This window comes from Nansenia antarctica (genome assembly GCF_963989245.1).
Source record: "Nansenia antarctica genome assembly, chromosome: 4".
NCBI lineage: Eukaryota > Metazoa > Chordata > Actinopteri > Argentiniformes > Microstomatidae > Nansenia > Nansenia antarctica.
In genome coordinates, this window is record NC_137689.1 from 47,499,845 (window position 1) to 47,522,306 (window position 22,462).

At 45.3% G+C, this 22,462-nt stretch overlaps 1 protein-coding gene across 1 annotated transcript; it reads left to right on the forward strand.

Annotated features, from left to right (window-relative positions):
• Positions 1 to 14,508: 14,508 nt before the first annotated feature.
• Positions 14,509 to 15,366, forward strand: LOC308156023 (polyadenylate-binding protein 1A-like; the record flags this gene model as incomplete). Its single annotated transcript, XM_080529385.1, has 1 exon — positions 14,509 to 15,366. The coding sequence occupies one exon, from the start codon at positions 14,509 to 14,511 to the stop codon at positions 15,364 to 15,366; it is 858 nt and encodes a 285-aa protein (XP_080385511.1).
• Positions 15,367 to 22,462: the final 7,096 nt, after the last annotated feature.

The following is a 22,462-nucleotide window of genomic DNA, read 5'->3' on the forward strand; positions in this document are numbered from 1 at the left end:
ACCCCCAAAATCTTTAGTAGATTTGATTATACCTATGTCATGATACCGTGCACACAGTCAAGGCATTCTAATTATTTGACAAAACAACTATTACTGGTAAACAGTAAACAGACTGACTTATATAGCGCCTTATTCCAAAGCGCTTTACAACAGCCTCTCATTCACCCACACACACATTCACACACCAATGGCGGCAAGCTGCCATGCAAGGCGCCGGCCTGCTCATTGGGAGCAATTTGGGGTTCAGTGTCTTGCCCAAGGACACTTCGACATGTGGCCAGCCGGGGCTCGAACTGCCGATCTGCCAACCTTGCGATCATTAGACGCTCTACCTCCTGCGCCACTGCCGCCCCTTACTGTATATGTGTCACTTTCTAATGCTTTGGTCCGCATATCAAATCTGATGTAAAGATCTGACTTTAGAAAAATGTGAATACATTTCCGCATTGATGAAAATGTATTTCTAAATGATGAGGCCTTTAGTTTCGTTTAGAAAATGTTCTCACTAACAAAAACACTGTATTGTTGTACCTCTGTTTATCATAGAAAAAGATTTGTGAAAGACAACGTTTGTGTTCTTGTACATTACAATTTCACACTTTCACACCTGTTCTCTTACAGTGATACGTCCTGTCCTGAGTGTGTCTCCTGGTGTGTCTCCATGGTGGCTGAATGTTGGAGACTCAGCGACTCTGAACTGTGAGGTTGGAGACTCGTCTACAGACTGGAGATTCTACTGGTACAAAGGTTCGAAAAAAGGAAGCCGTTTTTACTCCCCAGAGCCGCTACCAGACAGCGAGCGTGGGGCTGGAGGCTCCTACTCTGTCAGCTCTGTTGGTCTGAGTCACACAGGGATGTATTCATGTAGAGCTGGGAGAGGAGACCCAGTCGTTTATACAGAATACAGCTATGAAAAGTTCATCTGGGTAGTAGGTGAGTTACTGAAGCACTGTTTCAACTCTGAACTATGAGCCTGTCTCAGTCTGAACTTTGTCGCCCCTCTGTCTCTCTCTCTGACTTTATGTGTCCCTCCCCCTCTCTCCCTCTTTGTCTCTCCCCCTCCCCCTCTCTCTATTCCTCTCTCTCTGCCCCACCCTCTCTCTACCCCTCTCACTCTTTGTCTTTCTCTCTCTTTCTCTCTCTCTCCCAGGTCCCTCTCTTCCAGACTCTCTTACCATCAGTGCCAACAGATCTCAGTTCTTTCAGGGTGAGTCTGTCTCAGTGAGCTGTGAGGTGGAGGGAAACTCTACTGGATGGGAAGTGAATAGTCTCACAAAGGAATTCTTCTGGCATAAGTGTCTCTCTGGACCCACATGCCCCATCAAATTTGTAACCAGCAAACACAGTGGAATGTACTGGTGTGAGTCTGGGTCAGGAGAGTACAGCAATGCTGTCAACATCACAGTGACTAGTAAGTTATTCTCACTTCTACAGTAGTTTGGTGTCTCTTAGTCTCATTAAGAAAATGTTCTCATAGAAAATGTTTTATATGGTCACTGAAGGTCAGGTGAGGGTCAAACCTAACCCCCAGATTTGTGACCTCTTGTCTTACAGATAGACCCAGTGCTTCCCTGAGTGTGTCTCCTTCATTTATTATTTATTAATTATTAAATTAAATTATCCTTCATGGTGGCTGAATGTTGGAGACTCAATGACTCTGAGCTGTGAGGTTAGAGACTCGTCTACAGACTGGATATTCTACTGGTACAGAGTTGATGTACAGCATGGAAATATTGGAAAACGTTACTCCAGAGAGCTGCTACCAGACAGCGAGCGTGGGGCTGGAGGCTCCTACTCTGTCAGCCCTGTTGGTCTGAATCACTCAGGGATGTATGCATGTAGAGCTGGGAGAGGAGCTCCAGTCTATTATACAGACTACAAAGATCAGCTCCTCTGGGTAGCAGGTGAGTTACTGTACATATGTGACCCTGTTTCAGTCTGAGCTTTGAACCCCCTCTGTCATTCTCTCTCTGTCTTCATGTGTCTCTCTTCCTCTCCCCCCTCTCTCTCTCACTCTCTTTCTCTCTCTCTTTCTCCCCCTCTACTTTCCTCCCCCTCTCTCTTTCTCTCACCCCCCCTTTTTTTTGTCTGTCTCTCTTTACGGCCTCTCTCTTTCTTTCACTCACTATCTCTTCCTCCCCCTCTCCCCCCCTCCCTCCCTCTTTCCCCCCCTCTCTCCCTCTCTCCTCTCTACCTCTCTTTCTATCCCTTTATTTCTCTCCCTCCCTCTTGTTTTTTCTCTCCCCCTATCTCTCTCTCTCTCTCTGTCTCCCCCTCTCTCTCACTGTCTCCCCCCCCTCAGTGTCTCTTTCTACCTCTCTCTAACTCTATTTCTCTCTCTCTCTCCCAGGCGTCTCTCCTCCAGCCTCTCTGACCATCAGTCACAACACATCTCAGTTCTTTGAGGGTGAGTCTGTCTCAGTGAGCTGTGAGGTGGAGGGGGACTCTACTGGATGGAGACTGATATGGTCCACAGGAGAACACGAACTGTCAGTGTGTCGCTCTGATGGATCATCAACTGGAACCACATGCACCATCCCCTCTGTATCCACCTACTTTCACAGTGGACTGCTCTGGTGTGAGTCTGGGTCAGGAGAGTACAGCAATGCTGTCAACATCACAGTGACTCGTAAGTTATTCTCAGTTCTACAGTAGTTTGGTGTCTCATTAAGAAAATTTTCTCATAGAAAACCAAAAACACTGTATTGTTGTGTATCTCCATGTGGGGAGCATGGCGCGTTCTGGCCTGCAGAGGGAGCCAGACTGCCGCTGGAGGGGGAATAATGGGCTGATTACGGACAGGTGTCAGTGATCAGACTCGTTGTCCCACTGGTCTATTTAACCTGTGTGTGTTTGTTCCCTCGGGAGAGGAGAAGGGCAGGAAGTACCTGCCGCACGGAGACGCACTGTGAGAGAGAGAGAGAGAGAGAGAGAGAGAGAGAGAGCCGCGGCGGCGGCGGCGAGGACGCACAAGATCCCGAAAGGGGGTGAGGTGCGGGGAGCCGGGCAGACGGAGCGGGTCCCGAAAGGGAGAGCAGCGGGGCGAGAGCGAGGGCTCAGCCGGGAGCGAACGAGTCCCAAAAGGGGGCGAGCAACGGGAGCGGGTCCCGAAAGGGAGAGCAGCGGGAGCGGGTCCCGAAAGGGAGAGCAGCGGGAGCGGGTCCCGAAAGGGAGAAGCAGCGGGAGCGAGATCCCGAACGGGGACGCAGCGGGCGTGACGGCAGTGACGGCCGCACGCGGGACTTATTATCCATTCTTTATTAGTTTGAACAACGGGCTCAGAACGTCAGTGACGTTGCTGAGCCGGGCTGTAGTGAATAAAAACCTATTCTGCAACTGTTCCTCTGTGTCGACCTCCCTCTGTGCCTAGAGACTCTTACATCTGGCGCCCAAGGTGGGACACAGAGAGGGGGTCGGCACTAGGGGTGCAACGGTTCTCGGTTTTTTTACGGACGGTACGGTTTGCCTTCCACGGCTCAATTCACTAGTGAACCGTGACAGTTTTCGGTTTATGCTGCGATTTGGCCGCGTTCGTAAATTAGCTCTGAGAGCGCCGGAGCGTCCACGTGAATGCATCGAACGCAACAGTTTGAGGAAGCCCCGGATTCCTACAAGTCTGCGGTGTGGGGTCATTTCGCTTTTCCCGTTGAATACGACAATAAGGAGGAAAAAACAGTGGACAGAAACATTACTGTCTGCAAGCTCTGCTTAAAGCGTGTGCCATGCTAATGGATGCACCTCCCAGTGCGCACCAGACGTCTGTGGACGTCTTTTTTACAGCGAAATAAGGTCCGTCCGTCTGGCCCTTATTTCCACTGAATATAGCCGTTCTGTTGATTGGACCGGTACGTCCCCCACATATGAGCGAACGTGTAGTTGTGAAAATGTAAATGAAACATGCATGTAATATCAGTACTGCACTTCTGGTTGAATACTAAACTGCATTTTGTTGTATATAGTTGAATAAAAGTGAATCTAATCTATTAGTTCGTCAGAGATCTTTCCACGTTTGTTTGCGCTATTATTCCAATACAGCAGGTGGCGCTGTTGCAATTCTTCTACCGTCATATATACGGCCTCTGATTGGTCACTGAGAAAACGGAAGTTAGTGTGTGATGACGTACAACCCACCAGTGTAGGGATTTAAAATCGACGGCGAAGCTAACGGCTAACTACTTGCTACATTCAAGCAGAGACAAGATACCTATTTTTTCATCAACGGAAGCTTAGAAAAACCCACGGTAAGATGGCACATTATATTCACTACATCCGTACATTACAGACAAGGCGATCTTAGTTTAGGAAACATCATAACCACTGTCCTGTATAGTCTTTAGCACCCTGTCTGTAGCATTGCGCCGTGGCTCCAAGAAACATTTCATTTCAACAATGGTTTCATTGTTCCAGGTCATGTATGCCAGGGCAGTGTGGATCGAGAATGGCAAGGAAGAGGAGGGTGTCATACCGTACACTTGGATCGAAAAAAACCTTGTGCGGTGGCCGAAAAACAAACGAACAGAAGCTCATAAATATAGCCATCCCCCTCAGGGCGACTGGTTAGCTTTTACCCTTGTCAAAACAAAGCTTGTGTCAGGTAAGCTTTTTATTTTTTATGATTCAATGGTTACACTTTCCTGAAATGCCTTCCCTTTGCCAATACAATATTCTTTAGAATCACTACCAAGTGAAGAAACGATTAATATATATTTTATCTTAGTATTGTTCCCTTTTATCTTTTAACTTGTAGCTTCTCGTGATAAGTGCGAAGAACACAATTACACGAGCCAAACGGAGGAGGAAGAGGACGGAGACAAAGAAATTCCATCTAAGAGGAAGAAGATCAAAAGAACATATGAAGGTTTTGTTCCTGGTAAGTTAACTACTGAACTGAAAACATTTAAATTGGTAGGTTAATTCATACTAGCACAGTGCCTGTGGACCTGGGGTGATTGTTCAGCTCTCTCTCTCTCTCTCTCTCTCTCTCTCTCTCTCTCTCTCTCTCTCTCTAGAAGCAGATCTGTCAGATTACCTGGAAGAGGAGGATGAGACATCAAAAAGCACATCTGGAGGTTAGAAGTAGAAAGAGCATTTACCTCGAAATTACTATGGTTTTCTTACCTCCAAAAGTGATATCACATTGTCTCACTGAGACATATTATCCTACCTCAAATCAATGACTCATCCCTACCACCTCCAGCATTTCTGACTGTGCTACGCCTCTGTGCCTTCAATGTATATCATACGTTTCAGCCTTTTGTCTCTTAGTCGCTTACTGCCATCTAGCAGTAAACAATTACTGAACGCAGCTTTAAGTACTACCAAGAGTTAAATGTAATAATGATTTACATTACATCAATTTCATTTAGCTGACGCTTTTATCCAAAGCGACTTACAAATTGTGTTTTAAGTTGATGCGCAAGTAAATGGCATAACATCAGGTAAAATGTTTATTCTTGATTATTTGATTATTTTCCACTCAGATTTCACAGCTAAGCAAGATTGGAGGAAAGGATGTGAAGGACTGCGCAAATAAGATCATGGACAGGTATGCTACATTGTGAATATATTGTGGTACCCCGAATGGGAAACAAGGTGGAGCACAGCAATCGAATGTGTTACTTGTTTGGGATAGGTGTTGGTGAAAGTTTGGGTTTTGATAGTACTGTACACAGGAGTACTGTACAAGTATTGCCCAAAACAATGGAAACACCACTCCATAAAACAAAGCCGCTGCCACATTTTCCACTTGTCTCTTCCTAGACTGTCTTTTCAATAACTTTTCTGTACTTATAGGCTTTTCACCAACAACCTCATGTCCAAGTTCAACATGAAGGGTCATCGCTCGAAGACTGCTTTTCAACCAACCAACCTCTACACCGTTCTGAATGGTATGGCTAATTTGGAGATTGTGAAAGCAAAATCGCATCCTGTTGTGTGCTGTTCTTGTTAAATTGTTATTGCGTCAATTTCTGCAGTAAATGTCCTTACGGATGCTTTTAGTCTACTAACTTAAACTTTTAAATGTGAGCTCGCAAGATCAGTATGGTCTCAAGGCTAAACTGATCCTAGATCAACACTCCGTCTCTGAGATGATTAATAAATAGGGGCCGGGCCCTAAGTTCAAGAAACATACTTTATGACACACCATATGCTCTGCCTATAAAATGTGCGCTGAAGTTGCAGAAAGCATGTTTTGTGTAATATAACTATATATATATATGTCTTTTGGTGTTACAGCTGCAGTCAAGAAGTGGGATTCTAAGGCCACGGACCACATGATTAGGCTCGCTGTTGGGGACCACCTCAAGCACGCGCCTGGAAGATCGGGAGGTGGTGGTTACAGCACTGTAGTGCAGCCCAGAGCAGAGGTTTTAGGAGCAACATTTAATGATTCATCTTAAGCAACGCGATAGTTCCATCTACCAATGGTATAATCACATTACTCAAGCCAACCAAGTTCTAGCCAATCAGAGGCAGAGTAGGGCAGGCCTTAAGAAGTTGAACGAGTGTTGTTGAAATTAGCTTAGCAGCCTGCTAACTCAGGAGTCTACGAGCGATTTTTGTGCAATATTTTGGAATATTCTGTGGTATTTTGCAATATTAGATAGATACTTTATTAATCCCCGTGGGGAAATTGTGTAAAATAAGGAAAGCTTCCTGAATGTGCGTGTCATCCTTGCACGCGCAGGGGCCATGCTGGTCTCTGTATCACTCCAATGTTGTATGTAAGTATTGTTCTGCCTTGGGAGCAGTTCTTTCTGAACGTATTCCTCAATGCATTTTATTTTATTTTATGCTTAATAAAGTACATGTGTATTTAATAAATGGTACTTGTTTTTCTTATGCAAATGTAAAATCATGTACATGTATGGCAGATTTGATTCAAGAGTTAGATTTTTTTAACAGAAATGTTCTAGGTATGGGAGGGAGCATTGTTTTTTTTCCTACATCGTACATAATCAGGTTGGCCAAAAGCAGGACGTCCATCATTTGACCTGAAAACGTCTTTTCAACGAACTGAAAACAACGTATTTTCAACGAACTGAAAACCACGTATTTTCAACGACCTATAAACCATGTCTTTTCAACGACCTGAAAACCACGTCTTTTCAACGACCTGAAAACGACGTATTTTCACCTTGCAACGTCAACCAAATCCAGTTGTAGATTAGACGTAGGGGAAAGTCGTCTTTTAGACGTCTTTTCAACGCAATGTTGCTCACTGGGCTCTAACATGAACCAGCATATTCGCCGCTACCACTCAACGATAACACTGACTGGGAGCAGGAAAGCCAGTCAGGTAGCGTCAGTGAGCAGACAGCAGTCTCTCTCTGATGCGTTTGGACAGACGTACACTACAGTGGAGGCTCCTCCATAGAGGTGGAGGAGGCCTGGCCTCCCCAATAATTTGAGAGAAGAGAGAGAGATTTTAAAAAGCAATAATTATATATATTTTTTTTTATTTTTTATTTATTTAACAAAAAAAATATTTTACATTGTTTTATATTAATATTATTTATTAATATTATTTCCGTTTTGTTCATAAATATTTTCCATGGCTAAAACCCAATATTGCAATTGTAAAGCACCTACAGGCCAGAATCCCTATCCGTTTCTATTGAAGGAGGCCAGGCCTCCTGTTGAAAAGTCCAGGCCTCCTGTCGGAAAGTGGTTTCTCATAGAAGTCAATGTAATGCAATTTTTTTCATGGCAATATGTGATTGGCCCATCACTGAAAATGGGTGGGAACAGGAGGCCTCTCCTCCGTTGTAGTACCTTTTTTCCGCCACACGCGTGTATGAGTGCTGTTCTGCAGGATAAATATTAGAAATGAGTCCAGGGCTGAATGATTGACATTTTGTTCGTCCAATCACATGAAGCCATTTTGAGAATTCGCCAGTCACTTCAGTCAAAGAAACACTCCATAGTGTCTACGAGTGTCCTATCAACTTGTCCTTTACAGCAGTGGTTCCCAACCTTTTTTGTCTTGTGTACCCCTTGAGCTGTTTTGCCATGCCAGAAGTACCCCCTCACTCATGCGTGTTGATTATTTCCCAAAAAAATCAATTAAACTCTAACTTGCAAATATAACATTTATTACTGACACACAGAGAGCAAAACCTCTTCTCATGTCTCCAAAACTCTAAACACATTTTCTGCTTTACACACATTTTGCTATTCAAAATGGCACTTTTTAAATGCACTGAACACGGTTTTCTGCACACAACAATCTGACATAAAGTCACATGTTTGCCATTTCAAAACATTGCCATTCAAAATTAGACTACATGAGCTAATTGGCCAATACATGTGCCACCTGGCCACCTCAATGGTTAATTGTTACCACATGCCCACACACTCACTGAAAATAGAAAAATAAATAATAAATAATAATGAATTTGATTTGATATCTGTTTCTTTTCCCTTTCTCCTGCTCCTCTTTGGCTTCTGTCTGAGGTGCAGTGATGTCATCATTTTCTCATCCCAGAGTCTTGACTGATGGGGAGAGGAAACAGACAAGATGAGACAGGATAAAAACTTATCACACACACACACACACACACACACACACACACTTAAACTTCTTATCTAACTCTACTGATTATTAATGAAATCATTTGAACCACTCCCCTTTAATACATAGATATTTACACCATTGTGAAAAATAGACTCACCCAGTAGCAGTTGCAATTCTTTTTTTCATCAGTTGAGCTTTAATGAGACACTTGAGGTTGCTTCTCTTTTATAATCTTTGACAGTTCTGGAGGCAGTGTGGCAACAGCAGTCACCAGGCTGCTCTCCACACTCAGTCTGTTCCTTGGCTTGGTTTTGATGTGGGTCAAAGCTGAGAAGGTCACTTCACACATATATGTAGATCCAAAAGGCAAAAGTTCATTCAATGCACACTTTCCCAGCACTGGATATTCCTTTTCAACATCACACCAAAACTCTGTCAATGACTTGTCAGCATGTGCCATCTTCAACCCACGATCAGAGGACATGTCCATCAGATTTTCCTGCAGGCTTGCAGGAAGGCTGCTGCTGCTCCTGTCATTCACTCTGAATGGGTTCCTCACCCAGTCCAGTTTTTCTGACTTTGTTTCAATGTCATGAAAGTACTGGTTGAAGTCAGTGTCAAGTTTGGACAGATGTGCTTTAACTATTTTCACCACAGGACCTCTGTCAGCATCAGTGGTGGCGAGATGGCCATCAAGCAGTGGGAAACAGCTCACATCTCCATCCTTACATTTCCTCTCCCATAATTTAACCTTCTTTATGAATCCATTCACTTTGTCATACATGTTAAGGATGTGTGAGTACTTGCCCTGAAGTGAAAGGTTGAGCTCATTCAGCTTAGTGAAGACATCAGCAAGATATGCCAGCTGCGCAACCCACACTGCATCCTCAAACAGGGCTGCAAGAGGGTGGTCGTTTTCTGTCAGGAAAGCAAACACCTCGATGCGCAATTCATAGAGCCGCAGCAGCGTTTTGCCACGAGACAGCCAGCGAACGTCTGTGTGAAGCAGTAGCTGCTCATGCTCTGACCCGCTGTCATGACAAAGAGTTTGAAACAGTCTGTGGTTCATTGGCCGGGACTGAATGAAGTTAATCACCTTAACTGCGTCATCCATAACTGCACTTAACTCGGGGCTCATCCTTTTGCTGGCGAGTGCCTCCCGGTGAATAATACAGTGCATCCACTTAATTTCGGGGTTCACCTTCATCACACGCCCAAGCAGCCCACGCACCTTACCCGTCATTGCTGCCGCTCCATCGGTACAGATGTGACTGCAGGATTTCCACTCCAGATCGTTGTCTTTGAAGAAGCTGTCAATAATCAGAAATATTTCCTCGCCAGTTGTCTTTCCTGGCAGCGTCTTGCAAAACAAGATATGCTCATTTATGTCCGACTCTTCTTTATAACGCACAAAAGCCAGCAGCTGAGCCTCCCCACTAACGTCGGTCATTTCATCTAATTGCAAAGCGAACTGACCTGCTTGCTTCATTTTATCCACCACTTGTCCGACAATATTTATGGACATATCATCAATCCGACGGGAGACGGTATTGTTAGATAATGGTACCAACTTGAGCGCGTCAGCTGCTTTCTTGTCCAGCATAGTTTGAGCCAAAATCACAGCGGCAGGCAAAATCAGATCTTCGGCGATTGAATGTGGGGTTTTTGACTTAGCCACTAGTAATGAAACAGCATAGGACGCCTCCAGTGCTTTGCTTGACACACTTGCCGCTTTTTTCAGTGTAGCCTGACTTGACTTGAACTCTGACAGTTTTCGCTTGAAAAAGTCGTCAGTTTTACCAACAGTTGCTAGGTGTTTGGTGCTCTGGTGTCGCTGTAAATGGGCTGGCTTCATTGAATTATTAGCCAGGACTTCGCCGCAGAAAAAGCACTGTGGCTGTGGTGGATCAGCCGATGTACATGTAAATCCCCACAAAACATATGTTTCCAAATAATAGCGGGGTCCTTTTTTTCTTTTTTTCTCTGATCTGACCGTCTGATCTGCCTCTGATCTGACCGTCTGATCTGCCTCTGAAGCTGGTCGTTTTAGCCATCTGTCCATCTTTGCGGTATACTGACAGGCCTAGCTGACGTGCGCGCGTAAATGAACGTAAATGAACGTGATTTAAATGTGACGTGACTACCACGTGTGTTACAGTCATCACCTGTCGGGGAGGAACTTAAGTTGCAGCGTACCATTTTAACAACAGGTTTATGAAACGACTATATTTAATTATTTTTTTGGAAAGGGAAATAAATTATAATTCCAAATCTTTCCACGTACCCCCTGCAATCCCCTCACGTACCCCTAGGGGTCCGCGTACCCCCGGTTGGGAACCACTGCTTTACAGGACACGTCTAGAACACCCATGGCTATTATCCCTGAAAATAATAGCTCATTTGGCCAAATACTTTTGCTTAAAATGACCTCGGAAATCGGCGAGATTCTGGCGCGATTTATACATCGAATAGGTAGACAACATTTAGGATTTATTGAACAGTTTTATTTTTAATGTAGTCGATTTCGTTTTATTACAAGTCAATGTAATATTCTTCCATATCAAATGGAGTCCTGGAGAGAGTATGCCGCCCCTCAGCTAAACCAGTGGTGAGTTGAACTAATCAGATGTCTCTACCAGTGTTACACCACTAGTTCTCAGTAGTAATACCACTCATTGCATGTCTGTGTTTCTCAGCAGATGAAGCCAGCTGGAACCAGTACTGTCCTCACAACATTAAACATTTTTATTTATTTATATTAAATATATTGAATAAAACTACATTTGATAAAGAAACTGTTACTTATCTTTTTTATATGCTAAACTTGATTAAATTGATGATTACATGTTGAAGCTGTAGAAGAAGAAGAATGAAAAATGTAGGCTAAACTAAATTGTTTTTTAACCACATAATTATCAAATTCCTGCCTTTTACACATGTTCACTGGGCATTTATATTACATCCAAATGTCATTTCTCAACTTAATTATCAGGCAGGCTCATAGACTTACAGCAATGTCATTTCTTCAGGCAGGCACATAGGTTAAGCTCTGCACAATGAATTCCATCAATCAGAACTTGTGTGCCTTTGTCCAGCACAAAGACAGATAAGAAGAACAGGGAACATTCCATCGCGAGTGAAGCGAGCAAGCGGAAAAAAATTGGCCTCCTCAATTCTGGAAGTCACCAGCCTCCACTGGTACACTACCACTTCAGAGAAACACAAAAAAATAACCAATGCAGTGGGGATGTTCATTGCAAAGGATTTGCAGCCCTTTTCGGTGGTTGGAGATTTGGGTTTTCGAAATCTGATAAAAACTCTCGAGCCCCGTTACAGTGTCCCCTCCCGTACATCATTCAGCACCAAAATAATCCCCGGTATTTACCAAACAACGCGCAGAGGCATTGAAGACGATTTGGCAAAAACACAGAGCTTTGCACTGACTACGGATGGTTGGACCTCCCGGGCAACGGAGAGTTACCTCACTGTCACGGTCCACTACATGTCACCGGATTGGGAGATGAAGAGCGCAGTACTGCAAACTCGTCCACTAAACGAAAGCCATACCAGCGCGCACCTGGCAGAGGAACTAACAAATGCAGTGACTGAGTGGAAATTGGAGAGGCGAAACATAACAATTCCCGTTACAACAGACAACGCAGCAAATATCGTAAATGCGATCCATGAAGCTGGTGGACTGGGGCCACAGATCGGCTGCTTTGCGCAAGTCGTAAATCTCGCCGCCAAGAAGGCAGTGGCAATAACCCCGGTGTCCCGCCTCCTGGGTAAGATCAGACATGCAGTCACTTTCTTCCACAAAAGCACCACAGCCCACCATATTCTGACAATTAACCAGTGTTACCGTTGCAGCTGACGTTGCTTGTGAGCGGGGGGCCTTGAAACTGTTATGGCCACTTCACTCGTCCACACGAGCCCAAAACAAAAGCTTGTGCGTGGTTCAGTACTCACGTAACCTCGTGGGGAACTCGTAGGTAAACGAGGGGTTTGAAAGATGGTGTAAAAAGAGGCAGAGAGATGAGGGGGGATGGGGTCCAGCGCTCTCCCACGAGCGCAGGAGAATGATTGAAGTACACTGACGCGAAGATTCAATGGACGGTCTCGAGTTACCCCAGGCGATTGGAAACGGTCTCCGTGTTAGTCCAGCGGAGAGCTCTCCTTTTGCTTGGTCTCTCGACTTCCAATTCTGAATTAACAGAATACACTGAGCTACAAAATCCAATAGCTATTTCGTTTTGATATAGCTAGTGTTGTGTCTTTCTAACCTGTTGGCTACTAAAATGAAGAATAGTTATTGAGCAGGTTAAGACCATTTATTCAAAATACAAAAGTATACAGACATCAAAGCTGGACGCTGGTCTGGCAGAGAGAGAGAGAGAGAGAGGAGAGAGAGCGGGAGGGGGACAGAGAGGAGCTGCTTGGTCAGGCACAGAGAGAGAGAGGGGGCCAGAGAGGAGCGGCCTGGTAGAGAGAGAGAGAGAGGGCCAGAGAGGAGCGGCCTGGTAGAGAGAGAGAGAGAGAGGGCCAGAGAGGAGCGGCCTGGTAGAGAGAGAGAGAGAGAGCTGCTTGGTCAAGAGGTGGGAGAGAAGAGCGTGAGATTTGCCCCTGTGCTCTCCTTTTTATGTCATATGCAAATATCTACCCCAGACCACGGCCTATCACCTTCACTAGAGATGGTCAAGGGGTGAAAAGGGGAGAGCCCAATATGATGTCACCTGGCCTTAAGTCAGGGGGCAGGTCACAGACCACAAGAGCCATTCCACAACACTCCCCCACAGACAGGCCCATATCATATACAATCCATGCATGTGTGTGTGTTTAAGTAGAAATATACTACACTAGAAACAATTTATCACTCAGCAAAGGCTAACAACATGTTAACGTAATTATGCTAAGCTAACCGCTAGCCGCGATTAGCTCTACAGTCAAATATAACATACTACAACGAGTAGATGTAGCTTATAAACAAACACCAGACATATGTATTTACCTCTGGTAGCTTCAATGTGCACCAACATCCAAAAGAATAACTGTTCGTTGATTCCCGAATTGTTAATACACACAGCATACACAAGACTTACTTCCTCGACGATGTCCTCAAACATTCTGACACGTTACTTAGTGCAACCTAACGCTATTAGTACAAAGTCCCGCCCCCTCTCTCTCAGCATACATTACAGTTGGCTAGCTCTTCCCGATGGACCAATGAAATAAAGAAATGAATGAATGACATATAACCAATGAGCGAACTCACATTAGAGCTTGTAAACAAGTACACATTATAAACGTATAACAATGTTAATAACCGTGTACATAACCATGAAATGATGCTTATTTATTAAATGGACTTATTTATTGAAATGCTCATAGCTCACTTTAGTAGCTGGGCTACATATCTATCTATCTATCATAAGAAATGCATTGCTTCTTTAGGGTCTTTGATGAAAACAGTGCTTCTGATATATATAGTATATATGTGCAAAATACTTTTCTCCTCCGAATATCTATTCCCTCCATACTGTATGTGGTTCAGAGTGCACCAAATAAGTCTCCTAGCGAAGGTCTCCTGAACCCCAACATGGGAGAAAAACCCAAACTCTGTACAACATACACTGCTGGCTACAGCCCTTCAGGTAACAATGAGTAGTTAACATATTTGCATATAGAAATGTAGATATAACATCAAGGATTTCTATGGTTACATAGAAACAGTTCACAGTTGAGAATGTGATGATGTAACAAACGAGGACCACCACAACTGGGGTTCTAGAACCAGTTCTAGTGTAAACAACAGTGTTATCATTTAAATGACCTGCAATTCCTCTGCATAGAGCACACATTTGATTATTATCAAGAATATCCAAAGCTAAAATATTAACACAAATATTAGGGTTAGGAGAAGTTTTCTAACATAACTAAATATGGCCTGTATGTTGTATGTTGGAGATCTCCACCAGGATACCACTGAGACAATGTTGGATGAGAAATTCAGCTCCGCAGGTGCAACTACCATCCGAGTGTGCAGGGACAAGATCACCCAACGATCCTTGGGGTATGCCTATGTCAACTTTCAACAGCACGCTGATGCAGAGCTTGCTCTGGAAACGATTAACTTTGATGACCTCCAAGGAAGACCTATGCGCATCATGTGGTTTCAGCTTGACCCTTCACTGAGGAAGAGTGGGGTAGGCAATGTTTTCCTCAAGAACTTGGAGGAATCTATTGACAGCCAGGCCCTCTACGACACGTTTTCTACATTTGGAAAGGTCCTTTCTTGTAAGGTGGTTTGTGATGAGAATGGCCAATCTAAAGGCCATGCCAATGTGCAATATGAGTGCCAGGAGGCTGCTGAGAGAGCCATTAAGAGGCTGAATGGCATGCTGTTCAATGACAAACCAGTGTTTATTGGACACTTCAAATCTAACAAAGAACGAGAGGCTGAACATGGAGCCAGGGCCAGAGAGTTCACCAATGTGTACATAAAAAACCATGGCAAGGATATGGATGACCAAAAACTGAAGGAAACGTTTGAAATACATGGACCAACCCAGAGAGTCCGGGTCATGACTGATGTCAAGGGTCAGTCCAGGGGTTTCGGTTTTGTTTGCTTCGAAAGGCATGAGGACGCCCAGAAGGCTGTCGACGACATGAATGGTCAGAACATCGACGGGAGAAAGGTCTACGTGGGCCGTGCCCAGAAGAGAAGAGAGCGCCAGACCGCGCTGAAGCACCGGTTTGAACACATGAAGCATGAGCGTATGACCAGATACCAGGTTTGTGGCCTCCAGTTCTCTGATACTAACACAGAAGTTGATACTATTTACACATAGTTATTGTTGATGTATTTGAGGTATGAAAAACATCTCACTAAACAGGTTTTTTCGCTTACCAGGGTGTCAATCTGTACGTGAAGAACCTGGATGATGGCTGGGACGATGAGCGTCTGCACCGAGCGTTCTCCTCCTTCGGAACGATCACCAGTGCGAAGGTGATGATGGAAGGTCAACGCAGCAAGGGCTTCGGCTTCGTGCGCTTCTCCTCCCCCGAGGACGCCACCAAGGCCATGACTGAGATGAACGGCCGCGTCGTGGCCAACAAGCCGTTGTATGTGGCCCTGGCCCGGAGCAGGAAGGACCGGCAAGCACACCAACAGGCGTTTATCACAGAAGAGTACAGTGTCTGCGGCATGCCCGACCTAGTCATCGACCCCTACCAGCCTGCTCCACCGTCTGGATACGTCATGGCTCCCGTTCCACAGCCCCAGACCTGTGGTGGTACTACCTACTACCTCACCAACCAGCTGGATCAACTGAGACCTCCTCCTGGCTGGGCCACCCAGAGTGTGCAACCTCAGTACTTCCAGAACATGCCCTCCTACATCATGCCTCACTACCCACAGCAGCACATGGCTCCTCCCCAGCTCCAGTTCCCCATGCAGCAGCAGCAGCCTGCTTCGCTGACTGCCTCCATGCTGGCCGCCACTCCTGAGGAGCGGAAACAGTTGCTGGGTGAGTCTACTTTACGATCTTTAGATCCCCCATTAGCTATACTGTATAATAACTGTTACTGATTTGTTTGATTCTCCATCCCTCCAGGTGAGCATCTCTTCCAACTTATCAAGAAAACTCACCCCAGTCAAGCTGCCAAGGTCACAGGGATGCTGCTGGAGATGGACAACGAAGAACTTCTCTACATGCTGGAGGCTCCAGAGTTCCTGAGCTCCAAGGTGGATGCAGCGGTCGCTGCGCTGCAGGCACACTGGTCCCAGGTCCCCATGCAGCAGCAGCAGCCTGCTTCGCTGACTGCCTCCATGCTGGCCGCCACTCCTCCTGAGGAGCGGAAACAGCTGCTGGGTGAGTCTACTTTACGATCTTTAGATCCCCCATTAGCTATACTGTATAATAACTGTTACTGATTTGTTTGATTCTCCATCCCTCCAGGTGAGCATCTCTTCCAACTTATCAAGGAAACTCACCCCAGTCTAGCTGCCAAGGTCACAGGGATGCTGCTGGAGATGGACAACGAAGAACTTCTCTACATGCTGGAGGCTCCAGAGTTCCTGAGCTCCAAGGTGGATGCAGCGGTCGCTGCGCTGCAGGCACACTGGTCCCAGGTCCCCATGCAGCAGCAGCAGCCTGCTTCGCTGACTGCCTCCATGCTGGCCGCCACTCCTCCTGAGGAGCGGAAACAGCTGCTGGGTGAGTCTACTTTACGATCTTTAGATCCCCCATTAGCTATACTGTATAATAACTGTTACTGATTTGTTTGATTCTCCATCCCTCCAGGTGAGCATCTCTTCCAACTTATCAAGGAAACTCACCCCAGTCTAGCTGCCAAGGTCACAGGGATGCTGCTGGAGATGGACAACGAAGAACTTCTCTACATGCTGGAGGCTCCAGAGTTCCTGAGCTCCAAGGTGGATGCAGCGGTCGCTGCGCTGCAGGCACACTGGTCCCAGGTCCCCATGCAGCAGCAGCAGCAGCCTGCTTCGCTGACTGCCTCCATGCTGGCCGCCACTCCTCCTGAGGAGTGGAAACAGCTGCTGGGTGAGTCTACTTTACGATCTTTAGATCCCCCATTAGCTATACTGTATAATAACTGTTACTGATTTGTTTGATTCTCCATCCCTCCAGGTGAGCATCTCTTCCAACTTATCAAGGAAACTCACCCCAGTCTAGCTGCCAAGGTCACAGGGATGCTGCTGGAGATGGACAACGAAGAACTTCTCTACATGCTGGAGGCTCCAGAGTTCCTGAGCTCCAAGGTGGATGCAGCGGTCGCTGCGCTGCAGGCACACTGGTCCCAGGTCCCCATGCAGCAGCAGCAGTAGCAGCCTGCTTCGCTGACTGCCTCCATGCTGGCCGCCACTCCTCCTGAGGAGCGGAAACAGCTGCTGGGTGAGTCTACTTTACGATCTTTAGATCCCCCATTAGCTATACTGTATAATAACTGTTACTGATTTGTTTGATTCTCCATCCCTCCAGGTGAGCATCTCTTCCAACTTATCAAGGAAACTCACCCCAGTCTAGCTGCCAAGGTCACAGGGATGCTGCTGGAGATGGACAACGAAGAACTTCTCTACATGCTGGAGGCTCCAGAGTTCCTGAGCTCCAAGGTGGATCCAGCGGTCGCTGCGCTGCAGGCACACTGGTCCCAGGTCCCCATGCAGCAGCAGCAGCCTGCTTCGCTGACTGCCTCCATGCTGGCCGCCACTCCTCCTGAGGAGCGGAAACAGCTGCTGGGTGAGTCTACTTTACGATCTTTAGATCCCCCATTAGCTATACTGTATAATAACTGTTACTGATTTGTTTGATTCTCCATCCGTCCAGGTGAGCATCTCTTCCAACTTATCAAGGAAACTCACCCAGTCTAGCTGCCAAGGTCACAGGGATGCTGCTGGAGATGGACAACGAAGAACTTCTCTACATGCTGGAGGCTCCAGAGTTCCTGAGCTCCAAGGTGGATGCAGCGGTCGCTGCGCTGCAGGCACACTGGTCCCAGGTCCCCATGCAGCAGCAGCAGCAGCCTGCTTCGCTGACTGCCTCCATGCTGGCCGCCACTCCTCCTGAGGAGCAGAAACAGCTGCTGGGTGAGTCTACTTTACGATCTTTAGATCCCCCATTAGCTATACTGTATAATAACTGTTACTGATTTGTTTGATTCTCCATCCCTCCAGGTGAGCATCTCTTCCAACTTATCAAGGAAACTCACCCCAGTCTAGCTGCCAAGGTCACAGGGATGCTGCTGGAGATGGACAACGAAGAACTTCTCTACATGCTGGAGGCTCCAGAGTTCCTGAGCTCCAAGGTGGATGCAGCGGTCGCTGCGCTGCAGGCACACTGGGCTAAGGGCTGCACAGAAGTCTGTCCCCCAACCAGCTTGAGTTCAATGAGACTAAGACAAGGGATGGAAATCCAGACATTTAAAACCTACTCCTACAACATTTAAACATATTTTAACATAGAACAGCTTTTGCTATATTTTTAAATATTACAGTATTAATAAATTATTTCATTACCAAATGAACAAAATGTACTCTGCTATGTCTGAGTGTCCTTTACTGTGTCAGTGATCAGAATATCAACAGTGTGGTCCTGTAGAGAGAGACTTGATAGCTCTGCATTTTGGATTGTACATTTTGGAAAGTCATTAAATACCGCTGACTGTGATCAATTCTCAAACTATCTTCAGAGGCCAATACATCTCTGTGCTTCTAGATCTGGGCCAAACAATAACATTTGAGATCAGCAAGATTTGTTTACCTCTATTTGATTAATCTCATTTTGGAAAACTAAGTAAGAGCTTTTATTCAAGTGCAGTGGGTTCATTTATTATACAGTATACAATCGTTCAATCATTTGTTATACACTATTTAAAAATCCATTCTGTTTGCAACATAGGACTTTGATTTCACTAACTAGTCGTTTCATTTACTACACATTATTGAAAAGGGATCGCTATTCTGTAGCCGTCATCAAACATCAAAACATCTCTGTGTTTATAGATCTGGGAACAAACAATACGATTTGAAACTAGGGATGTACCTGAATACGAAAATGGCATTCAGAAAAGCATAAATAATGCAATACACATACAGTTTCTAGTTGCTCATTATTATTCTGAAAAAATTTCAATATTGACATCAACGCAATCAGTCATTATGTTTCTTAAATCAATTCATATAATTGTGGATGGCCACAAGATAAAAATGCCCATTATGTTTGCGATATATGAGTTTGATTTCACTAACTAGTCATTTAATTCACTACACATTATTGACAGAGTCAGCGCAGAGCAGGCAGCGAGAACAAATTCCACCGGCTTTGGTCGTGTGACTAATAAACTATCTATCTATCTATCTATCTATCTATCTATCATAAGAAATGCATTGCTTCTTTAGGGTCTTTGATGAAAACAGTGCTTCTGATATATATATAGTATATATGTGCAAAATACTTTTCTCCTCCGAATATCTATTCCCTCCATACTGTATGTGGATCAGAGTGCACCAAATACATCTCCTAGCGAAGGTCTCCTGAACCCCAACATGGGAGAAAAACCCAAACTCTGTACAACATACACTGCTGGCTACAGCCCTTCAGGTAACAATGAGTAGTTAACATATTTGCATATAGAAATGCAGATATAACATCAAGGATTTATATGGTTACATAGAAACAGTTCACAGTTGAGAATGTGATGATGTAACAAACGAGGACCACCACAACTGGGGTTCTAGAACCAGTTCTAGTGTAAACAACTGTGTTATCATTTAAATGACCTACAATTCCTCTGCATAGAGCACACATTTGATTATTATCAAGAATATCCAAAGCTAAAATATTAACACAAATATTAGGGTTAGGAGAAGTTTTCTAACATAACTAAATATGGCCTGTATGTTGTATGTTGGAGATCTCCACCAGGATACCACTGAGACAATGTTGGATGAGAAATTCAGCTCTGCAGGTGCAACTACCATCCGAGTGTGCAGGGACAAGATCACCCAACGATCCTTGGGGTATGCCTATGTCAACTTTCAACAGCACGCTGATGCAGAGCTTGCTCTGGAAACGATGAACTTTGATGACCTCCAAGGAAGACCTATGCGCATCATGTGGTTTCAGCTTGACCCTTCACTGAGGAAGAGTGGGGTAGGCAATGTTTTCCTCAAGAACTTGTAAGGAATCTATTGACAGCCAGGCCCTCTACAACACGTTTTCTACATTTGGAAAGGTCCTTTCCTGTAAGGTGGTTTGTGATGAGAATGGCCAATCTAAAGGCCATGCCTATGTGCAATATGAGTGCCAGGAGGCTGCTGAGAGAGCCATTAAGAGGCTGAATGGCATGCTGTTCAATGACAAACCAGTGTTTATTGGACACTTCAAATCTAACAAAGAACGAGAGGCTGAACATGGAGCCAGGGCCAGAGAGTTCACCAATGTGTACATAAAAAACCATGGCAAGGATATGGATGACCAAAAACTGAAGGAAAAGTTTGAAATATATGGACCAACCCTGAGAGTCCAGGTCATGACTGATGTCAAGGGTCAGTCCAGGGGTTTCGGTTTTGTTTGCTTCGAAAGGCATGAGGACGCCCAGAAGGCTGTCGACGACATGAATGGTCAGAACATCGACGGGAGAAAGGTCTATGTGGGCCGTGCCCAGAAGAGAAGAGAGCGCCAGACCGCGCTGAAGCACCGGTTTGAACACATGAAGCATGAGCGTATGACCAGATACCAGGTTTGTGGCCTCCAGTTCTCTGATACTAACACAGAAGTTGATACTATTTACACATAGTTATTGTTGATGTATTTGAGGTATGAAAAACATCTCACTAAACAGGTTTTTTCGCTTACCAGGGTGTCAATCTGTACGTGAAGAACCTGGATGATGGCTGGGACGATGAGCGTCTGCACCGAGCGTTCTCCTCCTTCGGAACGATCACCAGTGCGAAGGTGATGATGGAAGGTCAACGCAGCAAGGGCTTCGGCTTCGTGCGCTTCTCCTCCCCCGAGGACGCCACCAAGGCCATGACTGAGATGAACCGCCGCGTCGTGGCCAACAAGCCGTTGTATGTGGCCATGGCCCGGAGCAGGAAGGACCGCCAAGCACACCAACAGGCGTTTATCACAGAAGAGTACAGTGTCTGCGGCATGCCCGACCTAGTCATCGACCCCTACCAGCCTGCTCCACCGTCTGGATACGTCATGGCTCCCATTCCACAGCCCCAGACCTGTGGTGGTACTACCTACTACCTCACCAACCAGCTGGATCAACTGAGACCTCCTCCTGGCTGGGCCACCCAGAGTGTGCAACCTCAGTACTTCCAGAACATGCCCTCCTACATCATGCCTCAATACCCACAGCAGCACATGGCTCCTCCCCAGCTCCAGGTCCCAGGCTTCGCTGACTGCCTCCATGCTGGCCGCCACTCCTCCTGAGGAGCGGAAACAGCTGCTGGGTGAGTCTACTTTACGATCTTTAGATCCCCCATTAGCTATACTGTATAATAACTGTTACTGATTTGTTTGATTCTCCATCCCTCCAGGTGAGCATCTCTTCCAACTTATCAAGGAAACTCACCCCAGTCTAGCTGCCAAGGTCACAGGGATGCAGCTGGAGATGGACAACGAAGAACTTCTCTACATGCTGGAGGCTCCAGAGTTCCTGAGCTCCAAGGTGGATGCAGCGGTCGCTGCGCTGCAGGCACACTGGGCTAAGGGCTGCACAGAAGTCTGACCCCCAACCAGCTTGAGTTCAATGAGACTAAGACAAGGGATGGAAATCCAGACATTTAAAACCTACTCCTACAACATTTAAAAATATTTTAACATAGAACAGCTTTTGCTATATTTTTTAATATTACAGTATTAATAAATTATTTCATTACCAAATGAACAAAATGTACTCTGCTATGTCTGAGTGTCCTTTACTGTGTCAGTGATCAGAATATCAACAGTGTGGTCCTGTAGAGAGAGACTTGATAGCTCTGCATTTTGGATTGTACATTTTGGAAAGTCATTAAATACCGCTGACTGTGATCAATTCTCAAACTATCTTCAGAGGCCAATACATCTCTGTGCTTCTAGATCTGGGCCAAACAATAACATTTGAGATCAGCAAGATTTGTTTACCTCTATTTGATTAATCTCATTTTGGAAAACTAAGTAAGAGCTTTTATTCAAGTGCAGTGGGTTCATTTATTATACAGTATACAATCGTTCAATCATTTGTTATACACTATTAAAAAATCCATTCTGTTTGCAACATAGGACTTTGATTTCACTAACTAGTCGTTTCATTAACTACACATTATTGAAAAGGGATCGCTATTCTGTAGCCGTCATCAAACATCAAAACATCTCTGTGTTTATAGATCTGGGAACAAACAATACGATTTGAAACTAGGGATGTACCTGAATA